The 20,827-nt window shown below is 42.6% G+C and overlaps 1 protein-coding gene across 2 annotated transcripts in view; it reads left to right on the forward strand.

Moving 5' to 3' along the window:
- The first annotated feature begins 3,175 nt into the window (after positions 1 to 3,175).
- Positions 3,176 to 20,827, forward strand: part of RIC3 (RIC3 acetylcholine receptor chaperone) — an 84,249-nt gene continuing 66,597 nt past the window's right edge. For both annotated transcript variants that reach the window (XM_062196559.1, XM_062196560.1), the window contains exon 1: positions 3,176 to 3,315. In XM_062196559.1, the coding sequence (XP_062052543.1) occupies positions 3,192 to 3,315 (124 nt within the window). In that variant the 5' untranslated portion in view covers positions 3,176 to 3,191. The remainder of the gene's footprint in view (positions 3,316 to 20,827) is intronic.

Consider the following 20,827-nt stretch of genomic DNA (forward strand, 5'->3'; position numbering starts at 1 on the left):
CTAAGGGAGAAGACAGCTCTGTCTTCCCAGGGCGCCCACCCAGGTGAAAAGATCTGACAAAACCATGAGAAACAAGCATCCGGTGAGAAGACAGTCTCTGTGGGTTGCAGTCCAGGTGAGCTTCCTGTTCGTCTGATCCCTATATTTTAGAGAAGATCGTCTGTATAAGGGGATGAGGGAAGGAAATGGGTTAAAGAAATGATCCTCCTGAGGAGGAATCAAAGCTCATACTGGTCCAGAGAGGAGAGAATGACCTAGGGCAAGAGGGCGAGTTATCCAGGTCCTAAGAAGGCAGGCTGCTGAAGTGGGACTGAATATGGCAGCCAGAAGGCAGCGGTCAGGGTCCGGCTGCATAGGACCTGGGAGCCCCTGGGCAGGGAGGTTGTGAGCTGGCTACCGTCCCGTGTGCTTCCTTCCTCCTTGGCCTTCTGCCTTTCCTCTCTATTTTCTCCTCACCGCCTTCTCTTCTGTTTCATTTTTAATTTCTCATTTTGACTCAGTCTTCCAGAATGTGTCCCTTGGAGGCTTTCCAGTCCTAGGGGATGCTTTGGGAGATGTCCTGTCTGTCCCAGAATGTGCTGCTTGGACGATGCTGTTAGTCTGCAGGGAGAGAACAGGTTATCCCCAGCTGTTTTTAAGATCTAAAGAGAGCCCCTTTGCCAAGCTAGAGTAATTTCTCATGTCTCTTTTCACATTTCTTTTTTTTTAACTTTCATTTAATGAATATAAATTTCCAAAGTACAGCTTATGGATTACAATGGCTTCCCCCTCCCATAACTTCCCTCCCACTGCAACCCTCCCCTCTCCCGCTCCCTCTCCCCTTCCATTCACATCAAGATTCATTTTCAATTATCTTTATATACAGAAGATCAATTTAGTATATATTCAGTAAAGATTTCAACAGTTTGCACCCACATAGAAACACAAAGTGAAACATACTGTTTAAGTACTAGTTATAGCATTAAATCAAAATGTACAGCACATTAAGGACAGAGATCCCACATGAGAAGCAAGTGCACAGTGACTCCTGTTGTTGACCCAACAAATTGACACTCTAGTCTATGGCGCCAGTAACCACCCTAGGCTGTCGTCATGAGTTGCCAAGGCTATGGAAGCCTTCCAAGTTCGCTGACTCTGATCATATTTAGACAAGGTCATAAAAGACAGAGTGAGGATAGTAACCAATGATCCTAAGAGTGGCAGTAACCAGTTCTGGACAATTATACAGCATTAAGTGGGGAAGAGGACCATCAGTACACACAGGTTGGGAGTAGAGCCATTGGTGGTAGAGTAGAGGTTATGATTACAAAGGAATGAGGCCCAAGTGCGCTAGACAGGGTCTAGAACAGAGTCATTATTAGAGGAGCTAAGAAAGGTGCTGTCTAAGCTACAATTAAGTTTTCTGATTGAGAGGCAAATAGAACCTGATAGAAGGGGCTTGATAATAATCTGTTGGGCTTTAGGCCTTGTAAGTTAAGAGGCCCAGACCTATCTATCTCTTCACATGGGGTACATCCTTAGGGAGGTGTGAACCTCCTAGGGGAAGGCACTCTGTTGACTTTCATTACTTAGCTGGCCTGGGAGGAGAGCTGGCCAGGTAAAGGCAGGTGGCATCTCTAACAAGAAATTTACAGTTCTTCCTTCAATGTTGCTGACGCACAATAACATACCAGGCAGACAAGGAGGAAGGGTTAGAAGGGTATTCCAGAGAAGAACAGAAAGCTGGACGCTTCCTGGTGTGTTCAGAAAATTGTCAGTGATTCGTTTTGGCTGGGCTATAGTTGTTGACAGGATACAAATGAGTCGGACTACAAATACAAGCAGCAGCTACTTGCGAAAAGCTTTGATGGAACTTCCAGGTAAACATGGCAGTTGTAATTCATGCCTTTATCTTTGCTTTCCCCAGACGGCTCCCAAAACGGAAATGAAAAAAGAGGAAAGAGAATGGTAGAAAACTGAAAGCAGATGAGAAATGTCAAAATTCTGTAAGGTGCAGAGCAACACTATCTGATAGGAACATGCAGGCTACATGTGTAATTAAAATTTTTCCAGTAGCCACATTTTATTAAAAAGTACAGAGAAATGTGTAAAATTAATGTCGGCTGGTAAGTGAACCAAAACACCATGATTTCAAAATGTGTAGCACCGCCAGCCACATTTCAACAGCTTGTTAGCCCGGTGTGGCTAGTTGCCTCCTGTATGGGGGAGTGCAGGTGTAGAGCATAAAGAGTTGAACACCCTCAAAGGGAAAGCCCATAAGAAGCAAATAAAACCTATGAAATGTTGGGGCTCCGAGGAACTGGGGCAATACCTGACAGGAGCTACTTATGAAGGAAAGAGGTTTATTCTGGCTCATGTTGGGGGTTCAGGCAGACCCCACTGATTCAGCCAGAGGATGGCAATGTGCAGAGGAAGGATCAGACTAACTCCAACTTCGCCTTTTCTAAGGCGCTTTTCCCAATGCCTGTATTGCCTTGTTTAGATAGCTACTTGTTGCCCTACAGGGGAGCCCATCAGTTATCAGGAAGTTTTAAGAGGTGGCCGGGGCGTCAGCAATTTCCCAGGCAGTGGTAACAGGATGATCTCCTGAAGACAAGGCTTATGCTAGGGCAACAGCAAATCACCCAGTTTGGATGGAGTGCTGCAAAGACCAGAAGGCGCCGGGGCCGAAGTCACAGACTGGAGCTGATTGTTCCGAAGATAACAAAGTCACAGAATGGGAGTTAGGGAAAGGTCTTAAGTTGTGGAGAGAAAATTGGTCTCGTGATTTAGTACTATCACCTGTGGCTGCCGACAGAGACCAGATTCGAGGGGGCAGGAGCGGAAGCTGGAAGAAGGCGAGGTCCTTGCGATAAAGAAGGAAATGGGTGGGGTGCGTGGTGAGCAGAGGCGGTCGGTACGGGCGGAGAGAAGGGTGCAGCCGCCGGAGTGAGGGGGAGCGGGCGGCTGAGGGGAGCGAGAGGCAAGGCGGAGCTTCTAGATAGTGACAACGCGAGGCCGAGGGTTCCAGTTCCCCGCCGGAGGAGCGGGTCAGCTCGGTCCGCGGAGGCAGAGGCGCGGGCGCCTCGCGCACCTTGTCCCTCGCGCGACTCCGTCCGCGCAGCCCGGGGTTTGGTCGCGAGCGGCCGCCGCGCTAAGGTTCCGGTTCCGGCTCCGGCTGGGGTCTGCACCTTCGGCGACGGTGAGCGGCCATGGCGTACTCCACAGTGCAGAGAGTGGCCCTGGCCTCGGGTCTCGTCCTGGCTCTGTCGCTGTTGCTGCCCAAGGCGTTCCTGCCCCGTGGCAAGCGGCAGGAGCCGCCGCCGGCTCCCGAAGGTAAGAGCGGGCCTGAAGCTCTCGCTGTAGACGGATACCGAGGACGCTGGTTGAGGGAGGGCAGACTCTGGGCGTCCCTGGTCCCCACCAAGGTCCCCGGCACACCGGCCGAGGCGGCGGGTGGGAGGACCCGAGCCCCACGGTTCTCGTGGCGTCCGCGGGCAGCGGCCCAGCTCCTCCCGGGACGGGGTCGCTCTGGGGGTTCTGCCGCACACCTGCCTGGGCACCCTCTAGGTAGTGGCGCGCCCGCCCACCCTGTAGGCTGGCAGCCCCGTTCTTCCTCCCCTCACTCATCTTGTCAATCATCTGTTCACGTGCCTTGAGCCAGTAGACCTCCCAGTTGGCTTTCCGTCGTTAGGGTTTGCCAGTGGTTTCTGTTAATTTGGAGAAACGACGTCAGTTGGAAGTGATGGTGTTAACTCGTGTACTTTCAGCTGGGTATGGGGCGCTCAATGCTTTAGGCTCTTTTTCATGCCTTTAGAAACATAACCTGAAGACTTTAATAAGCCACGTTTCAGTGACTGAGCTGAGAACGAACAAATTACTGCGTACCTCTTAATTAAGCAATATTTGTCTTGGAGGTTGACCACCTGTCAATCCTTTGTTACTGGTGTGGTGCTGTTTAAAAGCCCATCCCCTGGACTGCATTCCTGGGCTTTTACAGAATGAATGTGAAGGTATGGGTGCTGAAGGCTGGGAGAAGGAGCAGAACTATTCTCTGTAGTCGGAAGTTTTACTGGTAACTTTCTCTTTTGAGTTGTTCCATTAACATCCTTGAGTCACGATTTTATGGGCTCTGAACGCTGCCACCGTTGCTGAACCTGTTGACTGCTGGACAGCTCCTTGTGGACTGTAATCCATTGCCTTCTGATCTGTGCTCTGTAGTTCCATCCTGAGCAGCACAGATTACATACGCTATAAACGTGGAGCACCAAGCTTTAGGAGTGGAGAGCAGACTGAACACACAATTCTCGTTACAGAATTTGCTTTGTAATCTTCATGCTTGTTAAGACTGTCCACCTGGAAGAGACTTTGAAAACATCTTTGCACATTTGTCATTTCTCTTCTGTCTTACTGAAAAAATCTAAAGGCTTTCCTCGTTTTGTCTAATAATGTTTGCCTTGGAAGGAATAAATTCATGATGCTCTTGTATAGTGAAGATTCTTCTAAAACAGTTTTTTTTTAATTATTGAGTTGAATTCCCATTATAGTGAATTATCTTAAACAAGTACTATTGAATGTGAGTGTGAGGTGCTCTTACCAGTGTTGAGGAGGGTATAGAGAGGAGAATAGATGTTGCTTCTCCCCTGAGAACTCAGATGCTGGTATTTAATGTTCTCAACTTTTAGGATCTTTGTCCTTTCTGATCTTTATTCCTGAAGTATTCTTACATTAGCTTCTTTCTTTCTATTCAAGTTTCAGCATAAGTGTAACCTATTCAGAGAGACTTTCCCTAATGACCCTAGCTAAAATAACTTTCCATTCTGTCACTCCCATTCCATCTTGTTTTCTTCACTGAATTCCTATATAGTACAAAAGATCTTCAAAATCTCCATGGAAATGTGTATTGTGAAACCATCTTGTTTTATTTTCTTCATTGAATCCCTGTGTAATACAAGATATCTTCAAAAATTTATGGAAAATGTGCATCATGCAAAAACTGTGCACGAATTGCAATTTTTTTTGCTTCAAAGTAAATTTATTTAATACCCCTTTCCATGATTTTTTGAGGTACTCTAGTGTGAAATCTTCTCACTTGCTTACTTTTTTTTTGGTCGTCTTCGTTAAGAATGCAAGCTGCATGAGGATAGGAACCTTTGTCTTTTTTTGTAACCAGTATTTTTTAGTGCCTGACATAATATATACTTTTACATGAATAATAAATACTTTTACATGAATAAATTTAACTTATGAAGCTACAGTATTGTGAATTCTCTTTCCACATTACAAATTACTGAAGTAGTATAATCTAGGCAAAACCTTTTTCTTTTTAATGTTGATTTGTTTTCATCTACTTGAAAGGCAAACTGACACACAAACACAGGACTTCCATCTGCTGGTTCACTCTCCCAAAAGCTCACAAGTAGGGCTGGACCAGGCAAAAGCCAAGAGCCTAGAAATCCATTTGGGTCTCCTGTGTGGGTGTCAGGAGCCTAAGTACTTGAGCCATCCTGTGCTGCATCTCAGAGTGTGCATTAACAGGAAGCTGGATCAGAGGCACAGTATCTGGGATTCAAACCAGCACTCCTGTATGGAATGTGGGCATCCCAGGTAGTGGCTTAAACCCCGCTGTGCTGCGATGCCTGTCCCCAAATCCCACCTGAATGATATATATGAGGAACCAAACTTTGTTAACATTTTAAAAGTAGTGAATTTTAATAATTTTTGGGTTATATGCCCCTTTCTGAATCCGATGAAAGCTGTATATTTTTCTCTGTAGAAAAATGTACATGCTCGGCCGGCGCCACGGCTCACTAGGCTAATCCTCCGCCTTGCGGCGCCGGCACACCGGGTTCTAGTCCCGGTTGGGGCACCGATCCTGTCCCGGTTGCCCCTCTTCCAGGCCAGCTCTCTGCTGTGGCCAGGGAGTGCAGTGGAGGATGGCCCAAGTGCTTGGGCCCTGTACCCCATGGGAGACCAGGATAAGCACCTGGCTCCTGCCATCGGATCAGCGCGGTGCGCCGGCCGCAGCGCGCTACCGCGGCGGCCATTGGAGGGTGAACCAACGGCAAAAGGAAGACCTTTCTCTCTGTCTCTCTCTCTCTGTCCACTCTGCCTGTCAAAAATAAAAAAAAAATAAAAATAAAAATAAAAAATAAAAATCCAAAAAAAAGAAAAGAAAAATGTACATGCTATTTGTACATACATCCAAAATTTGAGTTTCAATTTGGAGAATTCACAGAACCTAGAAATTCTGCTTTAAAAAAGGGACAGCCTGATTATTTGAAAAATTCTTAAAATTTAATCACTATAGCATCCAGTTTTACCTACTGAGGTATGTGAAGTGAGCACAGTCCCCTTTTCACATGATAGCATTTAAAAATGTTTTTCAATTGTACACGTTCATGAGATACAGCAAGATACTTCAGTAAACACATACGTTGTATACAGATCAAACCAGGTTAATTGACATTTCCTTCTTGTCACTTTGGAGCCTTCAAGTTCCTCTGTCCATAAAAATGATCATAGGTTATTTTATTTATTTTTGACAGAGTTAGAGAGACAGAGAGAAAGGTCTTCCTTCTGTTGGTTCACCCCTCAAATGGCCGCCATGGCCGGCGTGCTGCACTGATCCGAAGCCAGGAGCCAGGTGCTTTCCTGGTCTCCCATGTGGGTGCAGGGCCCAACCACTTGGGCCATCCTCCACTGCCCTCCTGGGCTGCAGCAGAGAGCTGGACTGGAAGAGGAGCAACTGGGACAGAATCTGGCGCCCCAACCAAGACTAGAACCCAGGGTGCCGGCGCCACAGGCGGAGGATTAGCCTAGTGAGCCATGGCGCCGGCCTCATAGGTTATTTTGAACCATAGTTACCCCACTGTGCTGTAGAACACTAGAAATTATTCCATCTTACTCTTTTAAGATTTATTTATTTATTTGAAAGAGATACAGAGATGCAGAGGGAGAGAGGGAGAGGGAGAGAGGGAGAGAGGGAGAGAGGGAGGGAGAGAGGGAGGGAGGGAGGGAGAGAGAGAGAGAGAGAGAGAGAGAGAGAAATATGTCAATCTTCCACCTGCTGGTTCATTCCCCAGATGGCTGCAATGGCTAGAGCTGAGCCAGTCGGAAAACAGGAGCCAGGAGCTTCTTCCAGGTGTCCCACGTCGGTGCAGGGGCCTAAGGACTGGGCCCATCTTCTGCTTTCCCAGGCCATAGCAGAGAGCTGTATTAAAAGCAGAGCAGCCGGGACTCAAACTGGCACCCATATGGGATGCCGGCACTGCAGGCGGAGGCTTTACCCGCTACACCACAGCACCAGCCCCTGTCTTACTTTTTTGGTACCTGTTACCCAATCTCCCTTTGCCTTTGTCCCTTCCCAAACTCTAGGAATCACTATTTTGTATCCAGATTGACTTTTTTTTTTTTAAAAAAAACTTTATACTTAATTTTTTAAAGATTGTATTTATTTTATTTGAGAGAGTTACAGACAGAGGGAGAGAAAGAGAGAAAGGTCTTTGTTCTGTTGGTTCACTCTCCAAATGGCCGGAGCTGCACCGATCTGAAAACTGGAGCCAGGTGCTTCTTCCAGGTCTCCCACGAGGGTGCAGGGGCCCAAGGACTTGGGCCATCTTCCACTGCTTTCCCAGGCCATAGCAGAGAGCTGGACTGGAAGTGGAGCAGCCGGGACTAGAACCCGCGCCCATATGGGATTCCAGCGCTGCAAGCGGAGGATTAACCTACTGCATCACAGTGCCAGCCCCCAGATTGACTTTGTTTTAACCTCTGTGTATGAGACAGAACATGTGATAACGGTTTGTTTTCTGAGTCTGACTTACTTCACTTAACATAATGTACTCTAGTTCCATCTATTTTGTTGTGGTACCTTTCTTTTTTATGGCTTAATGTTCTGTTATGCATATATATGCACCACATTTTCATTACCCAGTCATTCGTTGATGGGCATCTATATTGATTTCGTAGCTTATAGTGGATAGTGTATCAGTAAACATGGGAGTGCAGGTTCCTGTTTGATATGCTGATTTCATTTTCTTTTTCTTTTTTTTTTTTTAAACTTTTATTTAATGAATATAAATTTCCAGTGTACAGCTTATGGATTACAATGGCTTCCCCCTCCCATAACTTCCCTCCCACCCACAACCCTCCCCTCTCCCGCTCCCTCTCCCCTTCCATTCACATCAAGATTCATTTTCAATTCTCTTTATATACAGAAGATCAATTTAGTATAAAGATTTCAACAGTTTGCACCCACATAGAAACACAAAGTGAAACATACTGTTTGAGTACTAGTTATAGCATTAAATCACAATGTACAGCACATTAAGGACAGAGATCCCACATGAGGAGCAAGTGCACAGTGGCTCCTGTTGTTGACCCAACAAATTGACACTCTAGTTTATGGCGCCAGTAACCACCCTAGGCTGTCGTCATGAGTTGCCAAGGCTATGGAAGCCTTCCAAGTTTGCCGACTCTGATCATATTTAGACAAGGTCATAAAAGACAGAGTGAGGATAGTAACCAATGATCCTAAGAGTGGCATTTACCAGGTTTGAACAATTATACAGCATTAAGTGGGGAAGAGGACCATCAGTACACACAGGTTGGGAGTAGAGCCATAGGTGGTTGAGTAGAGGTTATGATTACAAAGGAATGAGGCTTAAGTGTGCTAGACAGGGTCTAGAACAAAGGACAGAGTCATTATTAGAGGAGCTAAGAAAGGTGCTGTCTAAGCTACAATTAAGTTTTCTGATTGAGAGGCAAATAGAACCTGATAGAAGGGGCTTGATAATAATCTGGTGGGCTTTAGGCCTTGTAAGTTAAGAGGCCCAGACCTATCTATCTCTTCACATGGGGTATATCCTAAGGGAGGTGTGAACCTCCTAGGGGAAGGCACTCTGTTGACTTTCATTACTTGGCTGGCCTGGGAGGAGAGCTGGCCAGGTAAAGGCAGGTGGCATCTCTAACAAGAAATTTACAGTTCTGCCTGCAATGTTGCTGACCCTACTTGACCATCCCCTCAGCTGCAGTGGTCACTTTGGAAGTTGGGCTGAGTGAAGGGCTTTTCAGCTTAGAGCCAATAAGATCTGTGGCTCTGACCTGGGCATCCTTCGACTCCAGGGCAGGTCCATTTCCAGTGATCCAACTCTTGGCAGAGCTGCCAGGGCTCTTCACAAGCTGACTTCTGCTGAAGCCCAGGCTTACCACATTGAAAGCCACTGCAGTAGACTGGCCTGTTGGGTCTCCTTGAGGGCAGATCACTGTACAGATCAGCCATTAATAGGCCTGCCACCCCTTGCCCTTGATGCCTAGCTTTCTTTTCCTCCTGGTTTGTGTTAAAGCAGACCAGAGGATGCAAGTCAAGGGAGTGCCCATGTCCCATCTCTAATCTTCGGTGGCCTGAACTACAAGTCTATAGTCACAGGCATGTTCTGTAGTAGTTTTTCTAAGGTAGACAATGCCCATGAGGAAAATTATATTCTCACTTTAAAACTTTCTTTCCCTTTGGTCTGAAAGGGAGGTTTTTTCTACTTACTGTATACTTTGCTGATGGCGAAGTGAATCTAGCTATGAGATTATTATTTAAGTTCTTATTTTGGCTATGCTATTACAGAAAAATGTTAGCCATCTCTTTTATAAGGTCTAAAGATTAAATTGTACGTCCTACAGATTCCTTCATAATAGAATTAGTTTCCTATCTTGAAGAGAATAGAGAAATGAAAGAACAAGTTGGGCTTAGAATAGAGAAATGAGGGAGCAAGTCCTAGATCGCTCGCTGACAATAGCAATATCACATGAATACTTAGCAAACCGTTTCAACCATTAGATAACAACTTAAGAAAACATTTACCAGAAGGTCCAATGCCTTCTATAAATTTTAAGAATCATGTATTTGAAAACACCTCTTAAATATCTAACATGGTGTAGTTTGTTTAACCAGTAAACTTAAGCACAACCATCTAAAATGTTTTTAGTTTCTTTTTACCAACAAGTTTAAAACATGATACACAGATTCAGGTCACACAAATTAAAATGTATCTTTGATTCATTTTAGCAGCTTAAATTTATGGACAATCTTATCTATAAGCCATTTAAAATAAAACTCTTAATAAAATTTCCCCATGTGGACATACAATATGTACACACATATAACATAGCATAATAGACCAATATAGCAATTTTAATAATAGCTTTTAAAATCTTTAACTCTTTTTGTAGATTGCCAATTGATTTGAATTGCTTTTTGTTTTTAGATTACTTTAACACATTGCTTTAACAGAGCATCAGAGTTTAATTCTATGTCAAAGAGAAATTCAGCTTCCTGTGATCTTTTGCTGTGAGGTTTCCTTCCTTTACCTTCTTTCATATTGGTGACCATGTTTCTGTGTTTCTGTGTGTAACACATCTTTAAGCATCTTTTGCAGGGCAAGATGAGTGGAAAAAAAAATTCTTTCAGTTTCAGTTTGCTATGAAAAGTCTTAATTTCACCTTCATTCACAAATGAGAGCTTTGCAGGATATAATATTCTGGGCTGGCAGTTATACCTGGGCTATATCTCGCCATTCCCTTCTAGCTTGTAGGGTTTCTGATGAGAAGTCTGCTGTGAGTCTAATTGGAGATCCTCTGAGAGTAATCTGACGTTTCTCTCTTGCACCTTTTAGAATCTTTTCTTTATGTTTCACTGTGGTGAGTTTGATTACAATGTGTCGTGGTGAGGATCTCTTTTGGTCATGTTTATTAGGGGTTCTATAAGGTTCCTGTACTAAGATGCCTCTGTCCTTCTCCAAACCTGGGAAATTTTCTGCTAGTATCTCACTGAAAATGCCTTCTAATCCTTTCTTCCTCTCCATGCCTTCAGGAACTCCTAGCACCCGAATATTAGGTTTTTTAATAGTATCCTGTAGATTCCCGACAATATTTTTTAGATTTCTAATTTCTTCTTCTTTTCTTTGGTTTGCCTGTTTCCTTTCCTGTTCTCTGTCTTCTAAGTCTGATATTCTCTCTTCTGCTTCGCCCATTCTGTTTTTAAGGCTCTCTAATGTGTTTGTCATTTGATCTATTGAGTTCTTCATTTCATTGTGGTTTTTTGTCACTATCAGAGTTTCTTGTTCCACTAGTTGTTTCATTTCATTTTGATTCCTCCTTAATATTTCCTTTTCACGAGAGAGATTTTCTATCTTGTCCATTAAGGATTTCTGTAGTTCAAGAATTTGTTTTTGAGAACTTCTTAATGTTCTTATCAATTTTTTGAGATCCGCTTCTTGCATTTCTTCTATCTCATCATCTTCATAATCTTGAATTGGGGTGTCTTTTTCATTTGGGGGCATCATAGTGTCTTCCTTGTTCTTGTTACCTCGGTTTTTGCGTTTGTTGTATGGCATGTTGGAGATATTTGGTTTCTTCACTGTGGTATTTTTTCTTGTTACACTATGGCTCTATATTAAGAGGACTGTCTGCTTTCGGTGGAGCCTTAGAGGCTTGAGATAAGTGTGGACTGAGAGCTGTGTTTGGTTCCTCAGGGTTGAGGGTGTGTCAAAGATGACACTCCCAGGTTAGGTGTGGTAAATCTCTCTCTTTTTTTTTTTTTTTTGATTCAAAAGGGAAGTAATTCCGCACAGCTGAACGTAATTGGAGGTAGGTAGCAGGCGAATGATATACCCACAGGAGCCAGAGATCGGAAGCTCTTTCCCAAGGACCACACAGGGAATCTCTGCTGCCCTCGGTGTGGGCTCCAATTCTCCTGCAGTCTCCCACTGGATTGCCAAATTAGATGCTAATCTCCTGTTATTTCACCCCTCCCCCCAGAGTCAGGTTTTTCTGCTAGGCTCAGGGCTGGTGCAGACCTGAGGTCGCCCTGCTTATGACGTATGTCCAAAATGGCGCCTGCTCTTTGTCTTGCTCGCCTTTGAGGGGTGAGCAGAGAGAGAGAAACTCGTGTCCCTATCGGTCACTTTTTTTTTTTTTTCCCTCTCTCTCTTCTAGTTAGCCTGGTGAACTTTTCCCCACGGAGTTTCAAGCCTCGTTCCCTCTAGTCTCCTCTTTCCGCTTGCCCGCTGGTGTCTCGGGCTATTGAGGTTTGGCTCACCTCGCGTTCCAGCGCTGGTGTGTTGAGTCTGCCGCTGGTGTCCCGAACTTGGGCTCCCACGCTCTCCACGCAGGTCCACTGTGAATCACTAGTTCCGGAAGAGTTTCCGCTGCTGTTTCTTCCCCTACTCTTCCTTGACCCTGCAGTATCTCCACTTTTATTAACCTGTGTGTCTTGCTGAACTATCAATGTGCTCCCTTCCTATTCCGCCATCTTGCCGCTCCCGGGAAATCCTGATTTCATTTTCTTTGAATATATACTCAGAAGGGGGATAGCTGGATCATGTGGTAGACCTATTTTTAGATTTTTTGAGAAAATGTCATACTGTTTTCCATACTGGCTGTTATTAATTTGCATTCTACTAACAGTATATAAGAGTTCTCTCCTCTCCACACTTCAATTTCTTTCTTCAATGCTTTATAATTTTCTTTGTAGAGCTCTTCTATATGCTTAGTTAAATTTATTCCTAGATATTTTATTACTCTTGGTAGCTGTGTGAATAGGGCAGATTTTGATGTTTTTTTAACTGAATTTGTTATTAATGTATACAAATGCTATGGAATTTTGTGTGTTGATTTTGTGTCCTACAACTTCACTGAACTTGTTGATCAGTTCTAGTAATCTTTTGGTGGAGACTTGAGATTTGTCTGCATATTGAATCTTCTACATTATGGGATAATTTGACTTCCTATTTTTTTAAAAAAATATATTTATTTGAAAGGCAGAGTTAGGGAGAGAGAGAGCAAGTGAGAGATCAATCCTTCATCTACTGGTTCATTCCACAAATGGCCTCAAAAGCCTGGGCTGGACCAGGCTGAAGCCAGGAGCCTGGAACTCCATCTGGGTTTCCCATGTGGATGGCAGGAGCGCAGATACTTGGGCCATCTCTGCTTCTTTTCCCAGACACATTAGAAGGAAGCTGCATTGGAAATGGAGCAGCCAGAACTTATACTGGGGTCTGTATGGGATGCCAGCATTGCAAATGGACGCTTAACCTGCTGTACCAAAATTTCAGCATTGATTTCCTCTTTTTTATTTTATTTTATTTTATTTTGGACAGGCAGAGTGGACAGTGAGAGAGACAGAAAGGTCTTCCTTTTCCGTTGGTTCACCTCCCGATGGCCGCTGGGGCTGGTGCGCTGCAGCCCGCACACCGTGCTGATCCGAAGCCAGGAACCAGGTGCTTCTCCTGGTCTCCCATGTGGGTGCAGGGCCCAAGCACTTGGGCCATCCTCCACTGCACTCCCAGGCCACAGCAGAGAGCTGGACTGGAAGAGGAGCAGCCGGGACAGAATCCAGCACCCCGACAGGGGCTAGAACCTGGGGTGCCAGCGCCACGGGCGGAGGATTAGCCTATTGAGCCGTGGCACCGGCCGATTTCCTCTTTTTTAAAAAAAAAAAAAATTATTCAAAAGGCAGAATGATAGGGAGTTGGGGAGAGAAAGATCTTCCATCTGCTTGTTCTTTCCCCAAGTGATCATTACAGCTAGGCTAGGCCAGGCTGAAGCCAAGAACTCCATCCATTCTCCCACATGAGTGGCATAGATCCAAGTACTTGGGCTGTCATCCTATTGCTTTTGGTATAGCTGGGCCTTGAACCAGTACTCTGGTATGGGATGCTGGATCACAAATGGCAGCTTAGTCCAATGTGCCACAATGCCAGCCCCTCCTCTTGCCTTTATCTGTGTTACTTTTATTTCTTTCTCCTGTCTAATTGCTGTAGCTAAGACTTGCAGTATAAGGTTGAGAGGGAAGAGTAAGCGTACTAGCTCCAGCTCCTAGAGGAAATGCTTTCTGAATTTCCCTATTCAGTGTGATGTTTGCTGCAGGTTTATCATATGGAGCCTTTATTGTGTTGAAGCATTATGTTTCTACACTTAGTTTGTTCAGAGTTTTAATCATGAGTAAATAGTGGATTTTATTGTGTGCTTTTTCTGAGTCTATTTAGATGATCATGTGATTTTTATCATTCATTTTGTTGACATGATATGTGTTTGTTTTGCATATGTTGAACCATCTCTGCATTGCTGGGATAAATCCTGTAAATCACAGTGAATTAATTTTTGATATAATGTTGGGATTTGATTTATTAGTATTTTGTTGAATTTTTCCAATTGTGTTCATTATGGAGATTAGTTTGTAGGTTTCTGATCTTTTTTGGCTTTATTATCAGAGTGATAGTGATCTTCTAGAATGAGTTTGGAAGGATTCCTTCCTTTTCATTATTTCAGAATAGTTTGAGAAGAATTGGTGTTAGTTCTTTGTTAAAAGTTTAGTAGAGCTCATTTGTGAAGTCATCGAGTCCTGGGGTTTTCTTTGTTGGGAAACTTTCTTACTTATTAAGTCTCTTTCATCATTATTGGTTTATTCAGGTTTTCTATGTCTTTATGGTTCAGCTTTGGTAGGTCATATGTACCCAGTTAATCTACATTTTCCAGTTTGTTGGCTTATAGTTCATATTAGTCCCAGGATCCTTTGTATTTTGTGCTATCAGTTGCAATATCTCCATTTTCATCTCTGATTTTATTTGAGTCTTTTTTTTTTTATTAGACTAGCTAAGTCTTTCAGGTTTGTTGTCCTTTCAAAAAATCAACTCATTTATTTCATTTTATTTATTTCTACTTTGATCTTTGTTATTTCTTTTCTTCTGCTAATTTGAGGTTTTGTTTGTTTTTTGCTTTTCTAATTCCTTGAGATGTATCAGGTCCTTTGCCTATTTCCTGACTAGGTTATTTTTTGGTTGTTGAGTTTCTTGAGTTCTTTATAGATCCTGAAAGTTAATCCCTTATCAGTTGCATAATTTGCAAATATTTTCTCCTATTCTTTCAGTTGTCTCTTCACTTTGCTGAGAGTGTTTCTTTTGCAGCATAGAAGTCTGTCAGTTTGATGTAATCCCACTTGTAAATTTTGGCTTTGATTATCTATACTTCTGGAGTCTTTTCCAAGAAGTCTTTCCCTTTGCTAATGTGTTGTAGTTTCCCCAATGTTCTCTAGTAATTTGATGGTATCATGTTACAGATTCAGGTCTCTGATCCATTTTGAGTGGATTTCTGTGTAAGGTGTATGGTAGAGGTCTTGTAAATTTAGGTCTCTGATCCATTTTGAGTGGATTTCTGTGTAAGGTGTATGGTAGAGGTCTTGTAAATTTAGGTCTCTGATCCATTTTGAGTGGATTTCTGTGTAAGGTGTATGGTAGAGGTCTTGTTTTATACTTCTGTATGTGGAGATCCAGTTTTCTCAGCACCATTTGTTGAAGGGACTGTCTTGGCTCCAGGGGTTGATTTTTCCTCCTTTGCCAAAGATAAATTGGTGGTAGATGCCTGGATTAATTTCTGGGGTTTCTGTTCTGCTCCATTGATTTATATGTCTGTTTTTATGCCATTACCAGGCTGTTTTGATTATAACTGCCCTGTAGTATATCTTGAAATCTGGTATTGTGATGCCTCCAGCTTTGTTTTTATTGTTTAAGATTGCTTTAGCTATTCAGGATCTCTTGTGTTTCCATATGAATTGTAGCATCATTTTTTCTAATCTGAGAGAATGTTGTTGCAGTTTTGTCATATAAATTGCTTTTGGAAGTATGGACATTTTGATGATGTTGATTCTTCCAATCCATGAACATGGAAGATTTTTCCACTTTTTTTTTTTTTTAATGTTTTGTAGTTCTCATTGTAGAGATCTTTGACATGCTTGGTTAAATTTATTCCAAGGTACTTGAAGTTTTTTGTAGCTATTGTGAATGGGATTGGTCTTAGAAGTTCTTTCTCAGCTATAGCATTGTCTGTGTATACAAAGGCTGTTGATTTTTGTATGTTGGTTTTATATCCTGCCACTTTACCAAATTTGTCTATGAGTTCCAATAGTCTTTTGGTGGAGTCTTTTGGATCCCCTATATATAGAATCATGTCATCTGCAAGTAGGGATAGTTGGACTTTTTCCTTCCCAATTTGTATCCCTTTGATTTCCTTTTTTTTTTTTTTTTTTTTTTTTACCTAATGGCTCTGGCCAAACCTTCCAGAACTATATTGAGTAGTAGTGTTAAGAGTGGGCACCCTTGTCTGGTTCTGGATCTTAGTGAGAATGCCTCCAATTTTTTCCCCAGTCAGTAGGATGCTGGCTGTGGGTTTGTCATAAATTGCTTTGATTATGTTGAGGAGAGTTCCTTCTATACCCAGTTTGCATAAGGTTTTCATCATAAAAGGGTATTGAATTTTGTCAAATGCTTTCTCTGCATTGATTGAAATAACCATATGGTTTTTGGTCTTCAGTTTGTTAATGTGGTGTATTACATCTATTGATTTTCAAATGTTGAGTGATCCTTGCATACCAGTGATAAATCCCACTTGGTCCAGGTAAATTATCTTTCTGATGTTTTGTTGGATTTGGTTGGCTAGTATTTTGAGGATTTTTGCATCTATGGTCTTCATGATATTGGCCTATAGTTCAGTTTTTCTGTTGTATGTTTTTCAGGTTTAGGAATTAAGGTGATGCAGGCTTCATAGAGGGAGTTTGAGAGGATTCCTCCCTTTCAGTTGTTTTGAATGGCTTGAGGAGAATTGGAATTAGTTCTTCTTTAAATGTCTGGTAGAATTCAGCAGTGAAGCCATCAGGCCCTGGGTTTTTCTTTGTTGGAAGAAGGGTCTTTGTTACTGATTCAATCTCTATCTTGGTTATTGGTCTGTTTAGGTGTTCTATGTCTTTGTGACTCATTTTAGGATTATTGTATGTGTCCAGGAATCTATCCATTTCTTCTAGGTTTGCCAATTTATTGGCTTTTTTTTTTTGGTTGTAATTCCTGATGATTCTTTTTATGTCTGTGGTGCCTCTTGTTACATTTCCTTTTTCATCTCTGATTTTATTGATTTAGGTCTTCTTCCTATTTTTCTTGGTTAGTTGGGCCAATGGTGTGTCAATTTGATTTATTTTTTTCAAAAAATCAGCTCTCATTTCATTGATTTTTTTTGTATATTTTTGACTTCAATTTTGGTTTCTTCCTTAATTTTAATTATTTATTTCCTCCTCCTAATTTGGGGTTTAGTTTGTTGTTGTTTTTTTTTTCTAGGTCCTTGAGATGCATTGATAGTTCATTTATTTGGCGACTTTCCAGTTTCTTGATGTAGGCACTAATTGCTATATAGTTCCCTCTTTTTTTTTTTTTAAAAGAAGACTTATTTATTTGTTTGAGAGGCAGAGTTATAGACAGAAAGAAAGAGACAGAGAGATCTTCCATCCACTGATTCACTCCCCAAATGGGCACAATGGCTGGAGCAGAGCTGATCTGAAGCCAGGAGCCAGGAGCTTCCTCTGGGTCTTCCACGTGGGTGCAGGGCCCCAAGCACTTGGGCCATCTTCCACTGCTTTCCCAGGCCATAGCAGAGAGCTGCATCAGAAGAGGAGCAGCTGAGACTCAAACTAGTGCCCAGAAGGCAGAGACCTAACCTACTACGCCACAGCACCCACCCCTAAACTTCCCTCTTTAACTTTGCTTTTACTGTATCCTATAAGTTTTTTTTAAAGGTTTATTTATTTATTTGAAAGAGTTACACAGAGAGGGGAGAGGGAAAAGGAGGGCAAAAGGTAGGGGGTTGGAGGCGGGGAGAGGGGAGAGGGAGGTCTTCATCTGCTGGTTCACTCCCCAATTGGCCACAGTGGCTGGAGCTGCACCAGTCCGAAGCCAGGATCTCCTATGCAGATGCAGGGGCCTAAGGACTTGGGCCATCTTCTACTGCTTTTCCAGGTCATAGCAGAGATGGATTGGAAGTGGAGCATCTGGGACTTGAACCGGTGCCCACATGGTATGCTGGCACTACAGGTGGCGGCTTTACCTTTTGTGCCACAGCGGCGGCCCCCATTCCATAAGTTTTGATGTGGTGGATTGTCAACTTCATTTGTTTCCAGAAAGTTTTTGTTTTCTCTTTTGATTTCTTCTATGATTCACTGTTCATTTAGGAGCATGTTGTTGAGTCTCCACGTGTTTGCGTATGTTCTTGAGATTCTTGAGTTGTTGGTTTCGAGCTTCATTCCATTGTGGTCAGAGAAGGTGCATGGTATGATTTTGATTTTTTTGAATTTGCTGAGACTTGCTTTATGGCCTAGCGTATAGTCTGTCCTAGAGAAGGTACTGTGCAATGCTTAGAAGAATGTGTATTCTGCAACTGTGGGGTGAAAAGTTCTGTAAGTATCAATCAGGTACATTTTGGACCATAATGTTGATTAGCTCTGTTGTTTCTTTGTTGATTTTCTGTCTGCTTGATCTATACGTTGATGAATGTGGGGTGGTGAAGTCCCCCCTTGCTCTTGAATTGAAGTCTATGTCTCCCTTTAGATCCTTTAACATTTTTTAATAGCCAGGTACCCTGTAATTTTATGCATATGCATTTATTTTAGTCGTGTCTTCCTGTTACGTTGATCCCTTAATCATTACATAGTGCCCTTCTTTGTCTCTTTTATCAATTTTTGTGTCAGTCTATTTTGTCTGATATTAGGATGGCTACCGTTTCCCTTTTTTATTTCCATTAGCATGAAATAACTTTTCACATCCTTTTACTTTCAGTCTGCATGTATCTTTGTTGGTGAAGTGTATTTCTTATAGGCAGCAAATACATGGGTCTTGTTTTTTTAATCCATTCTGCCAGTCTGTATCTTTTAACTGGAGAGTTTAAGCCATTTACATTTGAGGTAACTATTGGTAAATAACTACTTGGCCCTACCATTTTTCTATTAATATTCCTGTTGTTTGTTTTGGGTTTCTTTTGTACTTCTACTGGGGGATTTTCTGTCTTCACATTCTTTCATGATGATATCTGTCTTTTTGTGTTTCTGTGTGTATCACATCCTTCTGCATCTTTTGTAAGGCTGGATGAGTGGTGACAAAATATTTCAATTTTTGTTATGGAAGGTCTTTATTTCACCTTCATTCGTAAATGAGAGCTTTGCAGGGTACAGTATTCTGGGTTGACAGCTTTTTTCTCTTAAGATTTGTATTATATGGCCGGCGCCGTGGCTCACTAGGCTAATCCTCCGCCTGCGGCGCCGGCACACCGGGTTCTAGTCCCGGTCGAGGCACCAATCGTGTCCCGGTTGCCCCTCTTCCAGGCCAGCTCTCTGCTGTGGCCAGGGAGTGCAGTGGAGGATGGCCCAAGTTCTTGGGCTGTGCACCCCATGGGAGACCAGGAGAAGCACCTGGCTCCTGCTATCGGAACAGTGCGGTGCGCCGGCCGCAGCGCGCCTACCGCGGCAGCCATTGGAGGGTGAACCAACCGCAAAAAGGAAGACCTTTCTCTCTGTCTCCCTCTACTGTCCACTCTGCCTGTCAAAAATAAAAAAATTAAAAAAAAATTTGTATTATATCTTGCCATTGTCTTCTAGCCTGTAGGTTTCTTTTTTTTTTTTCATTTATTAAACTTTTATTTAATGAATATAAATTTCCAAAGTACAGCTTATGGGTTACAATGGCTTCCCCCCTCCCATAACTTCCCTCCCACCTGCAACCCTCCCCTTTCCCACTCCCTCTCCCCTTCCATTCACATCAAGATTCATTTTCAATTCTCTTTATATACAGAAGATCAGTTTAGTATATGTTAGGTAAAGATTTCAACAGTTTGCCCCCATATAGCAACACAAAGTGAAAAAAATACCATTGGAGTACTAGTTATAGAATTAAATAACAGTGTACAGCACATTAAAGACAGATATCCTACATAATATTTTTTTAAAAAAATTAATTAATTTTCTATGCCATTTCCAATTTAACACCAGGTTTTTTTTTTTTCATTTCCAATTATCTTTATATACAGAAGATCGTTTCAGTATATAATTAGTAAAGACCTCATCAGTTTGTACCCACACAGAAACACAAAGTGTAAAAATACTGTTTTAGTACTAGTTATAGCATCACTGCACATTAGACAACACATTAAGGACAGATCCCACATGGGTTGTAAGTACACAGTGACTCCTGCTGCTGACTTAACAATTTGACACTCCTGTTCATGGCGTCAGTAATCTCCCTAGGCTCTAGTCATGAGTTGCCAGGGCTATGGAAGCCTTTAGAGTTCGCTGACTTTGGTCTTATTCCGATAGGGTCATAGTCAAAGTGGAAGTTCTCTCCTCCCTTCAGAGAAAGGTACCTCCTTCTTTGATGGCCCTGTTCTTTCCACTGGGATCTCACTCACAGAGATCTTTCATTTAGGTTTTTTTTTTTTTTTTCCATGGTATCTTGGCTTTCCATGCCTACAATACTCTCATGGGTTCTTCAGCCAGATCCGAATGCCTTAAGGGCTGATTCTGAGGCCAGAGTGTTGTTTAGGACATCTGCCATTCTATGAGTCTGCTGTGTATCCTGCTTCCCATGTTGGATCCTTCCCTCCCTTTTTGATTCTATCAGTTAGTATTAGCAGACACTTGTCTTGTTTGTGTGATCCCTTTGACTCTTAGACCTATCAGAGCCATCAATTATGAACTGAAATTGATCACTTGGACTAGTGAGATGGCATTGGTACATGCCACCTTGATGGGATTGTGTTGGAATCCCCTGGCACATTTCTAACTCCACCATTTGGGGCAAGTCCGATTGAGCATGTCTCAAATTGTACATCTCCTTCCTCTCTTTTTCCACTCTTAAATTTAACAGGGATCACTTTTCAGTTAAAATTTAAACACCTAAGAATAATTGTGTGTTAATTACAGAGTTGAACCACTAGTATTAGAACAACAACAACAACAACAAATACTAAAAGGATAAAGTATTACATTGTA

The sequence above is a fragment of the Lepus europaeus genome, chromosome 7 (assembly GCF_033115175.1).
Source record: "Lepus europaeus isolate LE1 chromosome 7, mLepTim1.pri, whole genome shotgun sequence".
Lineage (NCBI taxonomy): Eukaryota > Metazoa > Chordata > Mammalia > Lagomorpha > Leporidae > Lepus > Lepus europaeus.